General features: G+C 41.2%; 1 protein-coding gene across 2 annotated transcripts; it reads right to left on the bottom strand.

The window, feature by feature from the left end:
* Positions 1-9,789: 9,789 nt before the first annotated feature.
* Positions 9,790-18,608, bottom strand: AMIGO2 (adhesion molecule with Ig like domain 2). Of its 2 annotated transcripts, XM_051795808.1 has the most exons (3): positions 18,499-18,590; positions 12,629-12,716; positions 9,790-11,545 (listed from the first exon to the last, which is right to left on the bottom strand). In XM_051795808.1, exon 3 carries the CDS (start codon positions 11,470-11,472, stop codon positions 9,895-9,897), a length of 1,578 nt encoding a protein of 525 aa, XP_051651768.1. In that variant the 5' UTR covers positions 11,473-11,545; positions 12,629-12,716; positions 18,499-18,590; the 3' UTR covers positions 9,790-9,894. The 2 variants fall into 2 exon arrangements, with proteins under 2 accessions (XP_051651768.1, XP_051651770.1); XM_051795810.1 differs by lacking the exon at positions 12,629-12,716 and having other exon boundaries at positions 18,499-18,608.
* Between the last annotated feature and the right edge of the window lie 3,987 nt (positions 18,609-22,595).

The raw sequence follows: 22,595 nt of genomic DNA, 5'->3' as shown, positions 1-22,595 counted from the left end.
CCTCACTGAGGTAGCGATTGCTGGTTTGTGGGTGACTAAATTAGAGGGTTTTGTTACTGATATTCTTAAATTGGAAACAATGATAGAAAACTGAAGTGTCTTTGTGCTTCAGCTGCCAAAGTTAAAATTGCTCACAGACACAGTATATTTATGTATATTGTTCATGTAAAGATTACTGACAGTCTCAGAGGATTTTTGAAACATTCAAGAAACTCTGCTTTGAATATCAAAAGGCAATTTAGATTCTGGCATAGATCGAGTAATGTGTCCTATGTTGTCAGATCTTACCTGGATATTATTCACTATTGCAGGGAGTCCTCCAGGGTAAAAAGAGCTCCTTGGATCTCTTGCCATATGCACATCACAAACTCATCCCAGTCATGAGCAATGTCCATGAGATACAGCGAAAAAGAGATAGAGGAAAAAGAGGTTCCACAGGGACAGTGTAGTTAAGTCTGGCTTATGTTCATGAAATCATGTAGAAATTAAATAAAATAAAATGGAAAAAAACCTCCACAAAAAAATTTCCAGATGCTGCTATTATTCAGAGAAGGAAGTAGAATTGACAAAGAAAAAAGCCTGAACTCTAGTTGTGTGAGCAGATAAACGTCAGAAATATGCCAGTGCTACTCCATGAGGCAGTCAGTGATGACAACTTTTTCTCAGCAATAAAAGGCTTCAAAACCTTACAGCCAAAATCAGCATTTCTGGCAGCCTGGAAAGGTCAGCTGGCATCAAATCTTCACTGATCAATGAGGGTCCTTTCTGGTTACTACAGCACTCAGCTCAACTTTAAGGGCTGGCTTTGTATGTCAGTTTTTGGAGAGCCTTTCAGCGTGAATATTACAGAAAAGCGCTTGTCACAGCTGAGAGCATGGCCTTTTGAAAGGATTCAGGGAGCTAGACTAAAATGGTCCATTACGGCAGCATTTCCACAGGCTAATGTATGCTCAAGGACATTAGTCTCCCCAGTTTTCCTGTGCGGTCAGTGCAGAGAGAAAGGCTTTCTGAAGTTCTAAACTGTCCTCTAGAGGAATATATTTCTTTTCAACCTAAGCAGATGGCAGCAGGCTACAGCCTGCGAGTTCTTGTGTGAAAATGCAATAGTCACAGCAACTAATATCATCATCTATTTGAAGACAGAGACATTTTATATTGATAAATACCTACATGTGAAAGTACTTTCTCTTTGAAGTACAATGCATGCTTACTGTACTTCATAAAAACATTCAAAAAACATCTTAATATAATATGGGCTACTGTGATGCTTCCTGTCCCAAGAAATCAAAATGTTTTGCAGATGCTCATTAATTAAACTCCACAAAAATGGTCAAAATCAGATTTTAAAGCTTACATTATTAAAATAAAATTAACACATTATTCCACAGTGGTTCTCAGTAGTCATAAATACTAGCTTACAGCTTCCTAGACATGCATTAAACTCCTATTTCAAGTCCTATAAGCCTGGTCAAACTCTCTCATAAGCTCTGGGAAAGAGAAGCATTTCTTATCAAAAAGATAAGGCTAATCCTACTTTGCTCTATATGAGTGTATTGCAATACCTGAAATGTGGCATCCGTCCATTCTGTTGACAGCATGCAGTTGGTCTAGAAGTGCTGTTTTTTCTGGCCTCCAAGTTCCCAGACCTGCTGTTTAGGGAACCTTACACATCAGCCCTCATGTTTTATATTTAGTCTCCAGAGATGTCCTTGCGTTTCCCCCGTGTTACTGTGTCAGTTCTCCTCCCACTGCAAGGGTGAAATATTAATCGGCAAAGCCGACAGCAGCAAACATACCCTGATGCAATGTCACATCCTTTAGCAAATACATCTTTAAAGAAGAAAATGTTACATTCTGTCTTTAGGGCACAATTAAGTAGTTACTTGACTTTCTGCAGAGGAAAAATAAAAATCCTAAACACCCCTACTTCAGTGACGATATTTCAGAATCTTACAAGTGATGACTTGGAGACAGTAAGACAATCTACCCAAACCCACAAAAACTTCAAGAAATTCCCAGGTCATTAGTCCTTCTGCCACCCAGTCCAACTATCCACTGTCTCTTAGGGAAATCACGGATTAATATTACTATGGTTTACCCACTGTGAGCTCATGACATGATGACAATTAAAGATAACCAGAAAGTACTTTTCTGTCCATGGTAAGGTCTTCTCATTTCTGGGATGAATGATCTACATCTGCATTATTGAGACAACAGTTCTCTATGCAGGAGGAAATTACTAAAACAGTATGAAAATTTAATATATTCAAAAGCCTGAGCCCCTGCCAAGATTTTGGGTACTGCTTTTGTTCTTCAGTTTTAACTTTTGATTCCTGTACATTATTTTATCACCTTTAACTCAAAGAGTAGTATCTTTCTCCTGGAAAAAAATTCCTTCTGTAACAAATTGCAGCTTGTGCTCTCCATAGGAGAAGTTCATTGCTTCTGGGCAGAAGGAAAACAGCACTGCCTCTGAGCCCCAGTCCTCAGTCTGCCTTTTGAACACAGTTTTGTTAAGAAAAAGGGCCCCCCTCACACATGTCATCACTATGAAATGAATGTGGCATAATATAGTAGGTGAAATATTGACACAGGTAATGAAAGCTAGTCTAGTCCTTGAGTCCTTACAGCAGATAAGCACAAATTTTGCAAGTTATACCTTACCGAGCAGGAGAGTTGCAGGAAATATCCCCATAACTCAGGATAACTCTGGATAGGGAGATATTTACTTGTATTTTTGAAGAATAGGAAAATGGCAGAATAATGACAGGATAGCTTTATAACAGTAGCAACAATAATAACAGCATGTCTAAATATGTTTTTAAAATGGGAAATGATATACAGGACAGCGCACTCAACAAATCAGCTTATCTCCACAGAACATATGGATCACAGAGTGCATTCACTGCAACATGATCATTTTGCTTAAACTACATGCAGTGATTATCCACGCTTGAAAATAAAAACGGGAGGGGATACACATGCATTGACAAATAGAGGAACTATCTTTTTACTATATGGATAAAAAGTGAAGAGATAAAAGAAAGTTTTCTCATCCCCAAATTACAAAACAACTGATAGGGTTGCAACAACAAATGTCATTCACTCGCACTCATGAAAGTAGTTTAAAAAATAGGATTTGAAATTATATCAGGCAATAGCTCAAGTATATTAACTTCTGCTTTAAAAAGAAGGTCAGAGAAGCAAGTATACTCTCTGCTCTTTTGCAAAACATCTTCTTCAGCAGGATCCAGCCTTGATTGACATATCTGAGTGTTAGTAGCAGTAGTAATACCATACCAACCACTGTTCCCTATGACTTAAATCAGAAGGAATCTCAGTTCTGATACTAAAACCAAGGTGAAAAGCTTTGTTTCCTATCGACTGATGCTTAGGCAATGGTGAACTGCCTAAGGCCCAAGGTTTTATTTTTTCTAAATACTCTGGTGAAAAATATAACAAATCCAATGTCTTTCAGTGATTCTGATGTCAGGTAAAAAGAGCAAAGAGGACAAAAGTCAGATGTAATCCAGTCTGAGGCTCTATCTAGTGCTATAAACCCTTTTGCTCCAAAAGCAAAAGGCTAATTGAGTTGCTCCAGGCAACAGCAGTGCTTATCACAGTTAATTTATATTGTGGTCTTTTACTGCCTACATCACCTCAGCTACCAGGGAAAGTGCTTGAAGTCGTTTCATTTCCGTGAAAGGACATTTTGTCTTACGCAAAGGGCAGCATTTTTATTTGCTGATGTTCTGTACTTTGCAGCCAGAGCACATAATAGAGCCTCCACCCCCTCTGGAGAGGGTGTCTAAAGTTTCTTTGGATTTGGTGAGCATTTTGGTTTTAGGGCCATTAACCCTTGAGGACAGAAATTGGCAGTGTACCATATTAGTCAGCTCTCAAGCAAACGTTCATTCCCCCTCCACCACTCGTCCCCTCTCCTGACACCCCTATCAGGCACATATGCTGTAGCAGCCTATTATGTTCCATGCATAGTTCAAAAGTGCAAATAAAAGCACTGAATTTAAAATGGGATGTGTGGTAAGGCCTAAATGAGGATTTCAATTGAGTTAGTTGATTGAGCTAATCTGATTAAAGAAAACATCTTCCCAATTGTCTAGGAAAGGTCTGCATAATGCAATTTGGCTCTAGCTTGCCAAGGAAATACTTACAGTTGATCCCGGACAGTCACGAGAAATATTCATATAGACTGCACAGCCCCTCTGTATACCAGAGTTACTTTATGCTAACAGAATTGTTTCACATCAGTGATGGTTTCTAAATCAATTTAGCTAAGTTGATGCCAAATTTGCATGAATAATCTTTCTCATTTAAAAAAATTTAAAACATGCCATTTTGAATTATTCAAATGAGACAGAAAATATCAGTTAAATTAAAACAACCCACAGGTCTATGGCTGAATAACCTCAAAGAAAACACTTCAATTCACAACTAACTTTTCCTAATATCTCAGTGATGTCAAAAACTGATTATATCATTCTTGACCCTCCTCTCCTTTCCTACTAAATGTAGACTTCATTAGGAGAAATAAATGAGAAAATATTATTCCAGTTAATTAAGTTATTCCGAAAAGGAAAGAAATATAGCTTCATACAAGGAAAAAAATCCACTTAAAATCAGAGCATAAACTAGTAATTCACAAGAAAAACACTTTCTCCACTGCATCTGCTCAATTATTTAATATTAATATTTGAGATTTCTGTAGGTAAAGAAGAGAAGTATGGTCCTTTTATCTGTGATTTGACCTCTTCAGCGAGTTTGGGATCTCTCCTATTCAGAAACAGATATTAATACTCTAACACTTTGATTTTTTTGTGTGGATCAATTTCATAGCTTTATTGCTGTCAGAGCCCTGTTAACATCCAGACCCTACAAAATACCCATGAAATCTGTATTTAGGTGTTATGTGTTTGGTTTTTTTTTAATTTTTGTCATGTACTCACTGAAGAGCTGAGATATTAGCCTTTGGCTCACAATATTTCTTGGCCTTCTTGCCCTCAACCTCAAACTTCTACTTTTATTCATGTCTGAGCCCTACTGGGCAAATAGAAAAAAAAGGAACAGAAGAAAAATTCCTTAAATATGCACTCTCTTTCTCTACATATTTAATGATCAAAGTAATGTTTACCAAAGAAGCAAAAAGAAAGTCAGTAAAATCTAAATTGCTCAATCTGTAAATGAAACATGTATCCTGTCTTCTCAAAAGCTACTACGTGCCAATGCCAGCTCTCATTTAGAAGTATTTGTTTTAATTAATCAATTCAAATAATCCCTTACAGCAACTTTGCAGTACATCCAGAGGTCATCTTCAGGAAGCTGGTTCTTACACAGTGCACAAGGAAGCAGGAGGCTGTGAAAGGTCCCAACTCTTGCCATAGCCAAATGGTGACAATTCAAGCTTGCAGGAGAGAATAGAAGTGTGTGCTGGGTGGGTCAGCTAGTGGCTGTAGTCCACAGGGGACTGTCACGGCTGCATTACTTTAGGGATGACCACAATTGTATGATTTGGCCCATAATGGCTGGTTTATTCTCAACCAGTTCAGAGACATGAGACGTTATTAGGAATAAGCTGTAGACAAGGTATAAAAGTACTCTGAAGGAGGTTGATTTATCCTAGTAGGAAGAAATTATCTTGTGCAAACCTAAATTAAAGTTTATGGCTTAATCACAACTTGGCCCTAGGGTTTTGCTTGTTCAGAAGAACAAGCTATATAAACTGTTAGTTCTTTGACACTGTCAAGAATTAGAAGTTCTCAGACATCTGGTTTTTTGAAGAAGTGATGCTAAGGAAATAGATACATTACTATCTGGAGCACCATTTGCCCAACAAGCAGGGGGTAAACATCTGAGCTTAAAGGACATGGTGCTGGCTGTCAGAACCCACTGCAGATGTCAGGCTGATATCAGGAAAGCACTTCAGTTCACCCTCAGCTTCCAGCTTGGATGGCAGCTGTTCAGTGCATTTGAGGGGCAGTCAGACATGGTATCTGTTCATCGTGAGGTGGTCACAGTCAGACATTTGACCTTATTGAGGTCAGAAGCGATGACCAGCAAGCAACCTACCCTCTCTCCTGCCACTACAGGTGGGGAACAGGGGGATAATGTGGTTGCACAGCTGCTGTTGCTCCCCTCAGGACTGGCCTGAGAGGTTTCATACTGGCTTCACATGACTCCTTCACAAAGGCTAATGCCTCGCAGGTGTGTGAAGTACTGGAAACACAAAGAGGCAAGGACATGGTCTGCCAGAGCTGTCTGTAGCCATTACCCTTATTTTTGATCCATGAGACAGCTGGAATCAATGTAACAGTCCTTTGAGCAAGAGAAAAGTTGCTCAGTACTGTTACAGTGGTGGAGGACATATATCCATAGGAGCTCCCCAAAAAGACACAGCATTAAGCTATAGCTTAGAGCTCTGCCTATGACCTGTGTGGCATGGTCTCAGGCACTGAAAAGAACACAAGGGAAAGCAAAACCACTTGGGGTTATTGGAGCAGCATGGGGAATATCTCACTCCAGGCATCTTGCAGAGGCAGCGAGTGACCCCACACCCAGTCAGACTTCTTGCCAGTAGCTTGGTACCTTTGCCATACTGCAACCCCCTTTTAAGACCATGTCTGGATTGGTACCAGAGCACTCAACACCTCAGAACTGAGCTCCCTCTGCATTAAAAATATCATTCATATTTTTTGTAGTTGATGGAAACAACAATGAGAAATCCAGGACACAGGCTATCAGATAAGACATGGTGGTAGGGCAGGACTACCAACAAAGCCTTTCTAGGAAGGCAGATGACACCAGAGCTGCAGGTGTGGCATCCAGGCAGCCCCTCTTGCCCATGCAACCGCCCAGAGTGCTGCAAAGCCATGGAGCTGGATGGCAGCTCCAGCTCCCTGCTCACAGCCCTGATGGGGCTTACATTGCGACAGGAGGAAAGGAATAGATGAGCTGCATTGGCTTTCCACAGCTTTCCAAGAAAAGAGAGGACTGGGTCTATAGATTTGTGGTGTCAGTGCTATATGATAAATATTCAGTAGTGACTTTAAAAATCTTTATTAAACTTGCACCTACTGAATGAGGCTATGATAATGTAAAGCAGCAGAAAAACAAGCCAACATCTCTTTCAAAAGCTTTGGGTTTACCACCTTGTTCATAATCACAGTTACAACTGCAACTACTTTGAAGGAGTCAGTAAAATACGGCCAGTTAATAGTCACAGTGAATATCTGCTGTTTAGATCAATGGTCAGCTTCTCTAGTCATTTGTCAGAATTACTCTTATCCCACAAATCCCCACACTTTTGCTAAAGGACAGCAGCCCTGTGGAAAAAAGGCTGAAGGATCTCTATCTTTTTTTATTAGGACTTCCATACACACTTTTAAAATGCTCAGTGAGTGTCACTGCCCAGCAGTGTGAACAGCCATGAAGTCCACCTGCTCAGCTGTAGTTGCTAAGGAGAAGCCACACTGACAACAGCCTATTTTCTTTTTCAGCCCACTTTGGAACTGACCATCAGTGCTCTTGTGTAAACATCAAAATCTGTGTCAATTAACCTCATGCATGTCAACAGATCATAACATCTGCCCAGTGCTGTAACTGATCTGTACAACTTTCCACAGAGTATTTGTGTCTTCATTTCCCACTCTGCCTCACCATCATTTCAGTCCTTTGGCCCTGGGTCCCCGATCATCTCCTTGTACAACACAGAAGACACTCATGTATCACATGTGTGGCACGACAGCAGATTGTGTAGCTTGGTTAAATCTTTTATAAAAAAATTCTTTGAGAAGAAGACAATGCCAAATCTTTGCCTCACTGACAGATGACCCAACCCTATCACTGATTTTAGCAAAAACAATCACTGATTTTTCACCATACCTTATATATAAAAATATGGATTCTGGATTACTGCATATGCACAGACAAAAAAGGGAAAGGGCTTTATGAAAGGACACTAACCTGCTTGATATCAGAAGCTATTTTTAAATTTACACAATAAAAGATACAAACTCCTAGTCATCTTCCTCTCTTAAATATTTATTATTCTCTACCTGGAAAAACAATTTTGATTTTCCACTTCCCTGAATATCTTTGTTAAAATCTCCAGCAGTCTGCTAATTCCACATACCTTGTACACAACACAGAAATGCTGTTTCCTGAGCTAATCTGTTTGTCAGATAGCTTGTTTTCAAACAATTAGCTACATCAGGATTTCTCCATAGCAAATCAATTGCTAATAGCTTTGGCTTAGCCAGATATGAGCTTTAGCATGATGATACACTTCTCAAAAGAAATCACAAAAAATGGCCAGTAGCTGTTACAGTAAGCTTCTCAAAAATAAGTTACAGTTGCCATACCATGTAGCCCTTTGATTCTCATTTTGTTTATCCTTTACCCTGTCAGTATATTCCCCCAAAATAGAGTGAGACAGACATGCTCCATTTACTTGTCTTTGGTAAATTGTAATTCCTTGAAAAACCTCTTTGAAGTTGCTGCTTATCAATGTGAGGAAGACCGGCAAGTCTAGCCCAGTCCCAGTGTAAGCAAGCTTAAATTAAAAAAGGCAAATAAAACAGAAAGAGCAAATAAAACCATATGCTTATGACAATAACCCAACACTTCATGCAACCTATATTGCACAACCAGTCCAGGTCAGTCTTACAAGATTTATAAACTTTAACCATGCTACATTTGGGTAAGGAAGAAAGCAGTACTCATAAGACAAGTGCCAAGCCTAGGCAAAAGCTGTGTTTTCTGAATTTACAGCATGTAAAGTCTTCTATACTTTCCATGAGTTTGTCCAAATACTGTATTTCCTCTTTTAAGAAAAAACTTTAGGAAACAAATTTATTAAGGCTGCAGGAACCACATGCCACTGAAAAAAATAATTGAAATACTTCCCCTATTTCATGAAGTGATCTCTGAAGAGAAGCCACCCACCTCTAAGATTAAGTGGGAGCCATGGTAATGGTGGCAGATTTGTGCACCACATGTGACACCAAGCATACAGTATGCAGTGGTGGTTAAGAAAACTGGTTAGAATCAATCCAGTTACCACAGCTTAATTAGTACTCTAATTACTCCTGATTAGTATGAGTCCCCACGATGGACAATTTTAATTCTTTGACTAAGGCAACTGCAAAAGTAGTGTGTTAACTTTTACCTGTTTTCATTTTGTGAAATATTTATAAACAAATACAAGCACTTGACTTCTCACAAGTAATCTCATGACTAAGTTTTGCATAAAATTATTACAATAGCCCTCATGTAATGTTTTCAAGCAATTACTTGCAAATACACTATCAGTTGAAGGCCATAAACATTTACCCAGTGCTGCTAGCCATTCCAGTGGCAAATTTAATTTTTTGTGCTGATCAGTCCAAGAAAAGTCATGACTTTTATCCCCTAGTAATTTTATGTAAAGGTTTCATGAGCCCGTGAAAGAAATTGCAGGAAGTCTGGACATTTTTCTCAGTAGCCATGTGAATTTGCTTCTGTGCTCACTGTAGAAGAACTGATTTATAAGCACGACCAAGAGCGTTGCATGGGGGGAAGCCTTTGCCTTTGCAGGTCAGTTATATGCACTGAAACCATCATTAAACATACACAAGAAATTTCTATGTATGGACCAGAAGGTAAAACTAAGGCTATGCATGCACTAAAAGCATTCACATTAATGCCATGCTGTTTGCTTTTCCTAAACAAGGTATCAATGTTGCGTGGCCCTGCACTCAGAGAGGAGACGCAGTTCAAGGACTGACAATACATAAATTTTTTAAAACATTTTCTCTCTTTTTATTTGTTTTTCCTGATGGTTGCTACAAGCAGAGGAGGTATTCAGAAAAGTAACTGCACAATACAAACACAGGCAGCAAACTAAGTTGGTGGCATGAAAGGTGTATCTGAGAACACAGAGTTGACAGAATCAGAGTCGGATTTTGTTCGAGTAGTTTTTAAGATACTCTCAGTAATGATGCTGTCATTAGGAAACAGTTTTACTTTCCCATTCTGACTGTGTTTTGGTTCATGCACAGGTTCCAGAAAAGCTACCCGTTTACCAGTGCTAGCCTTCTTCTCGTCTGCTGGCATTGTAGAATTCAGCTCTTGCGGTATTGTAGAATTCAGTATGGAAGAGTGGGCACTGCTTTGGTTCAGCTTCCTCTTCTTCTTTTTCGCCTTACATTGACATGGGCAGGGAGTCAGATAGAGATACAGCAATACTAAAATAATACTGGCCACACAGGCAGCAAGGGTGGTAAAAGCTGTATTAAATGCTTCATGAGCATGGGACCTGTTCATTGTGAAATTGCTAACATTTATTCTAACCTCTACGGTTTCATTTAATAATCTTTTCTTATTTATTGCGATGCAGGAATACAGCCCTGAGTTCTCTAGCTGGGCATCTGTTATCTCCAGGCTGCCGTTAGGAAACACCTTAAAGTTATTGGTCTCCCTGTCTGGCTCCAGCAATCTATTGTCTGGACTAATCCAAACAAAGTGTGTGCCCACATCACTGATTCTGCTGTCACAGTGTACAATCAGCCTGTCACCAACTTGGGCATCATGAATAAACCCAAAGGCTTGGAAAGAGCTGTTGACAGTGCTTTCAGAGCAATTCAGAAAGTTGTCGAGCAGCAAAGGCAGTTTATTGTGACCTCTTGGGTCTGATTGCAACAAACAGCTGTACTCATTTTTGAAGTCCACCACTGAGCTGAACTGCCTTTGATACCAGAAGATTAGCATGGAGTACAGGACACAGTCACAATAAAATGGGTTGCCGTGAAGATAAATTCCACTAAGTTGTTTAGCTGGCACTGAACTCAAGCGCTGAATAGGCATCAACCGGATGTGATTAAAGGAAACATCCAGCAATACAAGGTCTGTCAGTTTATGTTTTCCAACATATAAGTCCAGTGGGAAATTTGAGAGCAAGTTGTAGCTTAAGTATAGTTTCTGTAAATTGTACAATCCTCCAAACGCTAAAGAGTCAATCTGTGTTATCTGATTGTTGTACAGCAGGAGAACCTCCAGTGCCTTTAGCTCCTGAAACACAGGGCTGCCCAGTGTCTTCAGGCTGTTGGATGACAAGTCTAGGTACTTCAGATTTGGAGTTGTAGAAAAGCTTCCAGTGACAATGCTGCTAATGCTATTATGATTGACTATTAAAGTGTTCAGTTTCTCAAATAACACTGGGACCCATTCAGGCTCCAAAAGCCCAATTCTGTTATAACTCAGATCCAGCCTTTTTATACATTTATAAAGATTTCCTGGCACTCGACTGAGGTTCTTATTGGTGCAGCTTATGATATCACTGGCACAGATGCAGGCTGTTGGACACATCCCTGGGGCACTGCCACAAATGCTTACTGTGAAGACCAAGAGGCATGCGAGTCCTTTGCAGTTCACTTTAAAAACTCCAAGTTGAGTAGGAATTGTCCGCCTGTTTAAAGACATTGTCACTGTCTCTTAGCTGTCTCCCAGAGCTCCTTCCCACAGATTATACGTGCAGTTAGTTTTGCACCAGTTGCTGTCAAAAGAGGGATACAGAGGTACAGCATGTTAACATTTATCATTCATACCCTGATTGATTTCTTACACATGTCTTTTGAAAAACACAGGGAATTAATCCTTAGTGTTTCACATAATTAATTGTAAAATATAATTCTTAGGTGATGTAAGCATAACATTGTCTTTATATAAACATGAAATTCTACATTCATGTGTAAAAATATACACTATAGATGCAGTATTTTTTGTCTTCAAAAAGAATGCAACTATTCTTCAGTCTTGGATCAAGTAATGCAATTTCTGACAGTTCATTAAAAAAAAAATCAAAAATGTTCCTCTGTGGAACATGACTTGGTAATGGTATCCCCTACCTGTTTCCAAACCAGCACAGACAGAAAATTCCCAGTACAGGAAAGAAAAAGCCTCATCTAAAAATGTTATTTTCTTGTCTAGTGGGAAGCAGTTATAATGTGTTTCTTTATGATCAGAAAATGTCACACATTTTCAAGAAAATTTTCTCAGACTTCTTAGCTTTAAATGTCATACAAATTTTTTTTTAATTCAGTAACTTACAGTTAAGGTATCAGCCTATTTTTAAAGATGTTCAATTAGAATATTTTGTATTCTCCATTTTGCTATTTGGCTACTTCTACCTTTGCCAATAAGTGTTGAGGCAGAAATCTTCTATGCCTGGTGCACACTTCAGACACAAGTTTTGGGAACTTTAAGTAAGAATGAGTCAGCTGTTTCTCAAAACTTAGTAAAGGAAAAAAATATTTTGCTCATATGTAAATAGTAAGAAAAAACCCAACCATACTCTTTTCTGAGACTATTTTAGAGTCACCGTGGTTTGAAGCAGGGACATAACATTTGGCACAGTAGTGATTCTGTGCTAAGGGACATGCTTTTTGCCATCTTCTAAGAAAATGTACACATACCAGCAGAGTAATGTTCTCTCTTGTTCTCCCTGGATACCTGTTACGAGTTTGCCAGTAAATTCACAGGTAAGTTCATCTGCATTGATTATTGTCACCCCTTCAGAGCTCAAACATGGTATTCAGCTCCCACGTACCCTCATATTCATTTCTCCAATCTCACCCACCTGTTGGAGCAGTATCTGAGCAGGACGAACCCTGTTATGCCTGCTCTGAGCTGCTGATAGTGGCTGTGGCCAGGAGCTGGGAGGCTTCCTGTGAACAGTGGGGGGAGGAGAAAAAAGCATCCTCAGATGGAAAGTGAAACTGTATTCTCTGATGATGCAAGATGGATGAAGAAAACACGAGTCTTGAGGACAAAAACATTAAAATCAAGACCTAAATGGTGGAGGGAAGCAGGGCAGAGAGACAGTCAAAGAAAGTGAGAGAAAAGAAGGGTAAGAGATACATAGGGAAGGTAGCGCAAAACCAGGGGAGGTGGATGCTAATGGAGCATCATCACTGTTACTAACGAAGTAACTGAGGAGGAGGTAGTTTGAGGATGCAGAAGTCAGTCAAGGCATATGAGACTGGAAAAGCAGATGAGGAGGGTGTAAAGAGGACTAAGCAGAAGAGAGGCAAGAGATTCAGGAGGTGAACCTTAGACCACACTTCTCCAGAGAATTTATATCTGCTACTTATGAACCTAAAATTACCTATGCAATTTATTAATACGTGCAAAATGCAAACATTTCCACTCCCCCTCAGTTCTTTATTTCCCTTGCCTCTAACCCTCTGCCAATCTGGCAGGCTGCTCAGTAGCTGGCAGGCTACTCTTAAGTCAAGTGGTAGAAGATGTGCTATGAAACTAAAGAGCTGAACCTTCTAATGACCCATCAAAAGAAGAAATATGAAGGCAGCAGGATGGGAGAATTCACCTTTCACAACAATTTATATATACATTGGCATTAGATGTTTGCATTCCCAAAAAAACACCAAGAGAATGGCAAGACTGCCAAGTCAAGTGCTCAGAAATTAAGGTGTCGAAATTAAGGTTTCCTTGCCATTTTTGATTTTTATATACAGTCTTTGGTTATGTGATAGTTTTAGTCTAAGCCTTCCTCGGTGATCAGTTTGTAACCAAGGAAGTGGCCATGTTCCCAGTATTCCATATGATTTTTATGCAAGCCAGGGTATAAATAAGAAGGAGAGAGAACCCTTTTCCCTCTTCCCTTCTGGTGGATCTAAAGGTACAGGTTCTCTGCTGTTGGTCCTGCTCTTGTGGGGGAGTCAGGCCTAGTGAGCCCTTGTAGGCTGCGGGAGCTGGAGGGTGCTGGCGGTCGTTTGGCGCGATTCTGCTATTTCAAGGAGAGTAGTAAGATTTTCTTTTGCTAGTTCTTTATTGATTGTTATCGTGCATACCTGCTTCTGGTTTCTTTTGTGGTTTTGCCCCTTTTCCCCTTCCCTTCCCCTTTTTGGGGGGTTGTTTGGGGTTCTCTTTTTATATGTACATAGTATTGTAACTATATATAACTGTGATATATGTAAATATAAATATTTTGATATAGCTCTGTTAGTTTCGGATCTTTCAGTTTCTATAGTTTTTTTCCTTTGCCCAAAGGGGAGGGGGAGGTTTTTGCTGTAGTCTGGGGGAATTTGGAGGGAAGCCAACTCCAAATGGCTACAGGTTACACGATTGCTAAATTTTCCTCCAAAACCTTTCCTCACACTGTGCACAGGTTTTGAGGAAGAACAGGAAAAGAAAGGGTGATCACATTAGGAGCTCAGTAAATGCCTATATCTGAGAACTGGAGCATGTCCTAGCCTCTGCCACAAAATTCCTGTGAGCTCAGGCAAATTATGTAAACTGGTGACTGTTAGAAAGTAATGAACACATTAAAAGCACCAGCTTGGAACTTAGAAAATAAGGAACCTCTGTGTGTTAAGTTTGGAAAGGACTCATCTGAGATGCGAGTCAGAATGAATGACTCTAGCTGGCACTTCTGACTGCAAAGGCTTCTCCTTGCTTCCCTCTCTATACAAGGGATATAGCAACGTGATCTTAGCTATAGAAATATTGTAAAAATAAACCGATTGGTTTAAATGAAAGCTTAATATCAAGATTCATAAACTCTTCTAGGCTTTTACAGCCTACTGAAGCTTCTAACTGCATGGGGCTTTCAATGGGAAGCTGGGAACCCAGACGAATGTTTTTTTTTAAACAAGTCATTTAGTTAGTCTACTGTATGAAGCAAGGCATCTGAAAACGACATACCATAAAACCATGTGCGTGAAGACTGAATTATAAAGTATCCACACAATGGGAGATGTACTGCTGTTGCATAGGTTGCCTTCCCACTAACATTTGAATGCCTGATTCTGCAAGCTATGCAGCGTAACTTTTAATGTAACTGCACTTGGAATAAGATGAACAGCACTTTCAAAAATCAGTTCCCATGTTGAATATAACTGCGATCCTAGAGATACTCCCAATGGGATATACTAGGTCAATGCTCAGGTTTGGAAGGGTTACCAAGTTTAATACACTAGATAACCTTGCATGTTTGCTTCTGACCATGCCTACAACTATCCCTGAGCTAGTCCGCAACCAAATCCCACGGGCAGATCAGTGGGTACTATAAATCAACATAATACCTTTGAGTTCTAGGGAGCAAAAAAAGCTTGCAAGGGCTGAAAACTGGGTTGTCCACTTTCAAAGCTTGTTTAAGTTGAAAAATGAAAACTGTTTCAGATAACTTGCCTTGCCTGGAAGGGCAAATCCAAATTACAGACACCCTAAACATATCACAGGACACACAAGACGATTTGGAGATTACACTGAAGAGCAGAAGCATTCCTTGCCATGCCCAACTCACAGTGCAGTGCATACATTCCCAACAGGGAACTCCCCTTTTGGAGAGTAGGACTTTTGAGTTGCAACTTGCTCTTCAACCTGTGTTCCCCAAACCTTCGACACAGGTTACCTAGGATGGTCTGCAAAGCCAAGCATGATCAACATAAATATTTATAACCTATGTGGTCATTTGAACTTACTCAAAATAACTGCATAAGTATTTCTAGGTAGTAACGTGCATGTGTTAAGTGGAAAGGAAGAATAAAGCCTACAATTAGCCCTATATTGAAAAGTGGCATTTTGTTTCACCCCAGTCACATTACTTCAGGTCTTAGAAAAGTCCTATTTTACAAATTTCAATATTGCATATTTTCTCAAGAGAGATACTGCTATTGAAGACTATCAGCTAACATTTGTCAACAGACTCTGGCAAAGTACTTCACCATTCTTTCTGAATGAGCTAGGTAAATAGTTTTTTGATTTATAGTAAAGTAAAGGGCATGGTTGGGATTTTTGTTCTTGAATTCTTTTCAAAGAAATAATTTCTTTGTGGTGTTAAAGTGTGCCAAAAACTGCCAAAAACACAGTAGTCTCTGAGATAAATCATCTGTGCAATAATGGTACACATGCCTCTTAACTGTTCAAGAAGAAATGCAGGACATATCCTGCTATCATAGGGAAGATCTTCTGTAGTCAGGAACAGGTAATGTGTGTGTTATTGGGTTTTGTGGGTTTTTTTCCTTTTTTTTTTTTTTTTTTTTTTGCTTATTTCTGGGTTGGTTTTGGTTTTGTTTTGTTTGGTTCTTTTAAAAGTAATGAGCATCTAGAGCTGCTTATGGAAAAGGGGAACACCAGGCAACATACAGCCTCACCATTAGTTATCACTAGAAGATCAACTAATGTCCTAGACACTCATTTCCCTTTTCTCTGGGATCTCTCTCCCACTAATGCAACATTAATAATCTCTCCACCAACTTTCTCATCTCCTGCAAGTACCTTCAGGCTTATTGCTGTTTCTTCCAGGGGACCTGTACACCAAACTATCTCTCCCAGTTCATTTGAGACTTTGCTAAAAAAAATCCTTATGTGGCCCATCTCTTAATTTAAGCAGTGAATTGGACTGAAGTCCTTTTGAAAATACTACCGCTAGTCTTTTCATCATAAAAAAATTTGGTTTGATAGATGCTATTCCTACTGTAAAGTATTTTCCTGGTGATGTAAATAGTCCCACATCTGGCTGGTACATCCTGCAGAGTGAAAATGAAAACATTTGCACACAACCTCACTGTACCACTGCAGGAACAGTAGCCTCTAGAGAGCGCAAACACTAGAAAATACTACAGATCTCAGTTCACCCTCCAGAAGGTTCACACCATTTCTATATCCTCTACCTCCTTCCTTGCACCACATCTATGACTGTCTTCTCTTGAGTCTCGCCCCAGTCTCATCAGCACACAAATCACTCATACATCTTTGCACCTTCTCACTGACTTCCAGTGCCTACATAGGTGCTCTCCCACTATACCAGTCTACATATCAGATGAATCAGGGCTGTATTAGTTAAATATAATACATGAAATGAAACAGTAGTGGTTCAGATGTTAACATTTTCTCATAGCTCTATTATTTTTTTCTGGCATGACATTTGACAAAGCTTTCCTCATGAACTCAGAAGAAAAAGTGCTTTTTAGAATGGGGGTTTATTAATTTATAACAAAAATACTATACAAGTACAATTATTCATGCTTTTAATCCTAATTTTGAAAATCCTGCTTAAGTACATGACACAGCCATTAATTACAAACAGACTAGTGGCATCCGATGCAATTAATCTTTCAAAAAGTTACACTTATAAGGAAGGTCTGCATAAGATTCCATTCCTTGTGTGTGTGTGGGGGAGATACTGTCAGAGGAAATATTCCTACAACGGCCATCTCACTTCAGTCTCCAGGTTCTACTCTGCTTTTATCACTCCTGAGTGTAAAAGGAATTCTCTGCATCAAATCCTCCTGACAGCTGTGCTCAGCATTTCTGACTGAGCAGATTTGGATTACTCAACCATCATAATCCACGAGATTTAGTGACATGACGGATTGGACAGCAAAGACTGTTGGTGAGCTACATCTGGGAGATGTCTTGATACACTGGACTAAATCCCTGAACTGGGCTAAATTGTGTTTGGTGCAGGAACTAACAGTGATGAAAAAATGGTTTATATCATATTTGCAGCAAGCTGATCCCGAGGTCAGCCTGGCAAATGGAGTGGTCTCTCTGGCCAGCATCTGGCCAGACCTCAATCATGCTGAATTAGAGATTAATTTGTCCGAGTAACCTTAGCCAGATAAAACTATCATTTCTTTGAAGAGAGATTTTCTCTTTCTTTTTTTTTTTTTTAAGCCCACGATAATTCACTTGGCTTAAAGAAAACTGAGATAGAGATGAGCAACCGGGTGACGTACAGAGCCTCAGTAGGAATAATCAACAGTCTCTTTACGGCAGTACCAGCTACATAAAGTCAACACTTATCCCTCTGAGGGAGAACAAGGGAAATAAATATGCATCAGTGAAACAATAAATTCACCCTTTTTGTCATGTTATTTTGTAAATCAAGCTGCAACCAAGCTTAAACCTTGCAAATTACTTCAGTTGCTAAGGAGATCAGCAAATAATTAAGAAAAAACGCAATGATAAGCGGCAGTGCCTCTTACAGTATCGGTAACCAGTCTCCAAGCAATGAATTTCCATATCCTACGAAAGTTTAGTTGCCCAGTGTAGGATCCCCACCGCCTCCAAAATTTATCTGACGGGCTAAACTTCAGAGAAATACCCTTGCCTATGAGGTGGGGGGCTCCTGCCAGTCTCCCGACAAAGTCTGCCCGCTACAGCCCCCTGATTCTTATCGAGAGTCGACGGAGAGCAAAGTTTCGGTGAGTCCAGTGGCCGGGCATGCTAAGCATGGGACCGAGGGCACTCACAGGCATTCCGAAGGGTCTCTAACTGACTTCCCTGGGCAAGCTCGGCCACTGCCGCTCCGCTCCATGGCGGAGGTACGGACTCGGTCTCCCCCGCCCGCTGTCGGCATGCGCTCGCCCCCGTCTCTGGCGGCCCATCTCAGCCCCGGCTCCTGCCCCGCTGGACCCTGTCCCCCGCCATATCCCGGCTACCGGGCGATGTCTGCTCCGCCACCCCGCCGGGCAGCGTTACCTGGAGCTCCAGGTGACCACTTCATGTCCGGGGAGCGCGACGCCGGCCCCGCCGCCGCCTCCAGCCCCGGCCCCGCATACTGCGCTCCGCTCGGCTCCGGGGGAAACCGGGGGCCCCGAGAGCGTGGCAGCGGCTCCGCTGCGCTCCCCCGCGGGCGCAGGCAGTGCTGGCCCGCTGCCCTCGGGAACGGAGCTGAGGCCCGAAGCTCGGCACCGGCGGCGGGTGAGGAGGGAAGGCAGCAGACTCCCAGTCACAGTGGCGACGGGGTTTTTATCGCCTCCTGCCTCCGCCTTCCCGGTCTCTCCCGCTGCGCAGCGCCGGACCCTATGCCGCTTCAGCCCGACGCACTCCCGGGGGGTTTGCGCGGCAGTGGGTCGGAGTCATCGGTGCCCCGGGGGAGGAGCGCGCCCGCTGCCCCCGCTCCGCCCCTCACCTCCCAGGGGGCTGCCCCGCTCCGCCTCGGTCCGCTCCCCTCCGGCCCCGGCCGCCAGCCGCTCTGCCCCCGCCGACAGCGGGAGGGCTTCGCCGCCGGGGTGGGCTCAGCCCCTCCGGTGCACACCAGCCCCGAGCCCCGAGCCTGGTCTGCAGCTCCTCGGCGCCCTGGTGGGGGGCAGGCACGCCGGCTCTGCAGCCACTGGGGAAGCCCCGTTTTCGGAGGAGTGGACGCTGCTGAAGACGCGGTCCCCGTTAAAATACATCAAAACTCTCCGTAAGGGGAGATGGAACCTCAGGGTTTTCGTAAGGGGCGGATAAATTTAAAAGGCATCGTGTTAGCTCTGGAAAACCGTCCTCCGGTTCATTAAATGATCAAAAGCCACGGAGGCTCCGTGGTAAACTGGGCTTTGATGAAAGCAAAGGAGTCCATCAAATGATACAAGTGGTTATCTAAAATTAATTGCTATATATACCGAGATTCTCTTGACCATGGAATCTGTGGGAGAGCTGCTGCAAATGAGGAAGTGTGACCAGATCAGGAAGAGGCAAAGCTGCATCTGAAAGCCCATGAACACATTTCCCTCTTTTTCACACTGATTTTAACCTCCCGCAGTGAAGTTTCTCACTACATTTCCACCACAATTTAAAGTACCCTACATTTAGAGACTGACACCCTGGCTAGTTGAGCAAATAACAGAGATTGTGGATTTATTGTCATCCAGATATAGTTTATAGAACAGTTCTCGGCAAACGGGCTTGCATATTAAAGCTGCTGCGAATCACACTTTTCTTCCAAAACCAAAGTGATTTTTAATATGAGGATTCATGGCTACATATAAAGCTCAAGGGTTCCACCTTGTCCTAAAATTTAAGATACAGGCAAACTAAAATTCTTTAGTATGGTACAAGGTATATGTTACATATGATTTAATACAGATCTGGTGAGGTATAGGTGATACTGCTATTGATTTCAAAGCCTTTTGAGCCCTACCTTATAAAAATGCAGCTTTTTTGTCATCATTCTTATTTTGTGCTGAATTTCTGCATTTCTGTGCAGTTGGACTACACAACACTGAAGTAATTTTAATCTTCAGGTTATTGATTCAACACTGATTTGTTTTCAGACTCTCCATAGGAATATTCAGTTGTTTAAAGAAGCTTGTTGTCTTCATGTAGACTAAACCATTAAACTTTTCTGGTGACCTCCATGTTACAAATTATTAGATGAAATTTAAGTTGGTCACATTGCCAATACAGTCTGACAAAGATGGTAGTCACTTTTTTAGTTTCCTTCCCCTGCTGTCAAGACTGAATAGGTTGACCCTGCATTCTTCGTCAAGACCTACTTATGGAATAAAAATTCCTTCTGTGGTAGGATATGGAGGAGCTGTCCATTTGTGATTTTTGTACACACTTTCATTGAACTAAATTAATTTTAAAATACTAAAAATTTTAATTGAAGTTTGTTCAGACCTCAGTAAGTGTAGAGCACTTGTAGGTGCACAGTAACAGTACTGCTTGTAGCTAACATATCTAGATTACAGTCATGAGAGCAGGACAAAGTGATAATTCCCTTGGGGAAGGCAGGATCCACATCAAAGGGAAGTCTAATACTTATGGTAATAAGAATTTTGTTTTCCAATTCTGTTTTTCTTATTAATGCTGACTGGGATTTGCTTTTTATGTTGGAGATCTCAGGGCCCAGATGCTCAAGAAATTGATGGGAGTGGTGATGATCCTTACATGAGCTGCTCAGATTACAGAGAGAGGTCATCTGCCAATAAGCAGACTTTGCAGAGACATCATGATCAAGAGATGTATTGGATAGTCTGAAAGGAGTTCAGAACCACAGGACTCTTGTAGGTCTGAAAACATCTGGTTGCTGAAAATTACTGAAAGCTCAGTAAATTTTGTTCCCCCAAAAAGGTTTTGAGAGTTGACAAGTGCATGGCGTGATTCAGTCTAATTCATTGTGCTATTTCACAACATAAAGGTGCTTTTGTCACTTGGAAGATTGCTTTTTAAAATCTAGTTTGGATGAAAACAATTGGTAATTAATTTTCTTCTACCAAATAATACTGATGTGAAAACAGTACCTCTCCAAAATCTTTGTTGATTATACACGGACACAAGCTGTGTGAAGCTGACAGTACATTAATTAGGATGTGAAACCTTTCTTTTGATACTCTGTACAAATGTAAGGTTTCTAACATCACCAGTAGAGATTTTTATTGCAGAGAATTGCTGATAGCTGTCTGCTTCTTCCAAAACCATCAGGATTCTGCCTGTGTTTCCCTGCCCCTCTACCAAACTATCTATTAGAGTGAAAGCTTTTCAGTTCTTGTTTTCATATCCTATGCAGTGCCATACAGACTGATAGGGCTTGATAAGGTCTTTTAATAACAATATTTCCCTTATGATCTTGAAAGCCCCTTATGATCAGAAATGCCTCTGGTATCTTCAAAATTAAATCTATTTAGTAAAAAGGCAATTTTATTGCAGTTATATAATTAAATTGATTATTAAAGGACTTTTGTTTCAAAAGCTATTTGTTTAGGGAGAATTTATAATACCTTCATGACCGCAGTGTAACTACTGGGCCAGGGACTAATTAGGAAGGGGGTACTGGAAGAAATCTTCGTTCGCGAAGCCTAGGCATGATGACTGGAAGAAAGGACTATCCTCCACTTCCAGAGCCTCTTAGGCTCTGTTTCAGGCAAGAGCATGGTTTTCCTGCCATAGTGCTCATGCAGGAGGCAGGATTTCCAGTCTCCAGTTTAAAGCCTGTGTATATACATTATAGCCATTAGATAGCACACAGTAAAAAGGGTCAGTCATCTTCCTTTTTGTGATTCCTGTCTCTCCATCCTGAATTAATTCTGTTTCAGTGTAAGTCTGGTCCGGGCTTTAGGGTACTTCAGTTAGCTGGGAGAGGAGGGCTGCAGTGCCTCTGCATTTCGCTCACAAGATCCACTCCGTTGACAAGCAGCAGATCAAGGAGACCATCTTTCCGAGTCTGCTCCCTTGAGACCTGTTCCATAAAGTTGTCATTCAGTTTTTTAGGAATATTCTAGCCCAAGTGGTACCAGCTATGTGATGCACCCAGTTAATTTCTGGCAAGTTGAAATCCCCATAAGGACAGGGGCAGTTCACTTGCAAGTGTCTCTTAGTTTTTCAAAGAATAATTTGTTGACATTATCATCCTGGCTTGGGAGGTCTGTAGCAGACTCCCACAATGACATCTTGCATTATTTGTTTGCCCCTTGATTCTTACCCAGAGGTTCTCAACGGTGCCATTGCCAGCTGTGAGTTCCATACATTCTAACCCTTCCATTACATACAGTGCCACCCCTCTGCCTCTTCTGCCCTGCCTATCCCTCCTGAAGGGACTGTAATTGTCCAGCAGAGCACTCCAGTCACAGGATTCATCCCACCAGGTTTAACTTATGACAACAATGTCAAATTTCTGGGACTGGGCCAAAGCCTCAAGCTCCTCTTTTGTTCTTCACACTGTGTGCATGAGTGTAGAAACATTTCAGGTGTGGTACATTGTAGCCAACACTTTGTGAGGCAGACTGAGGGTTTTCTCAAGTTTTGGCATACCATCCCATCACTCATCACTGGCGAGCCTGGTTTTGTCCCTTTCCCTCTTCCAAGCTAAT

The sequence above is a fragment of the Manacus candei genome, unplaced genomic scaffold (assembly GCF_025592945.1).
Source record: "Manacus candei isolate 608988 ecotype Guabito, Panama unplaced genomic scaffold, ASM2559294v1 h1tg000043l, whole genome shotgun sequence".
In the NCBI taxonomy this organism is placed as follows: domain Eukaryota; kingdom Metazoa; phylum Chordata; class Aves; order Passeriformes; family Pipridae; genus Manacus; species Manacus candei.
The sequence above is the reverse complement of the archived record's forward strand: the minus strand, read 5'-3'. Positions and strand labels throughout refer to the sequence as shown.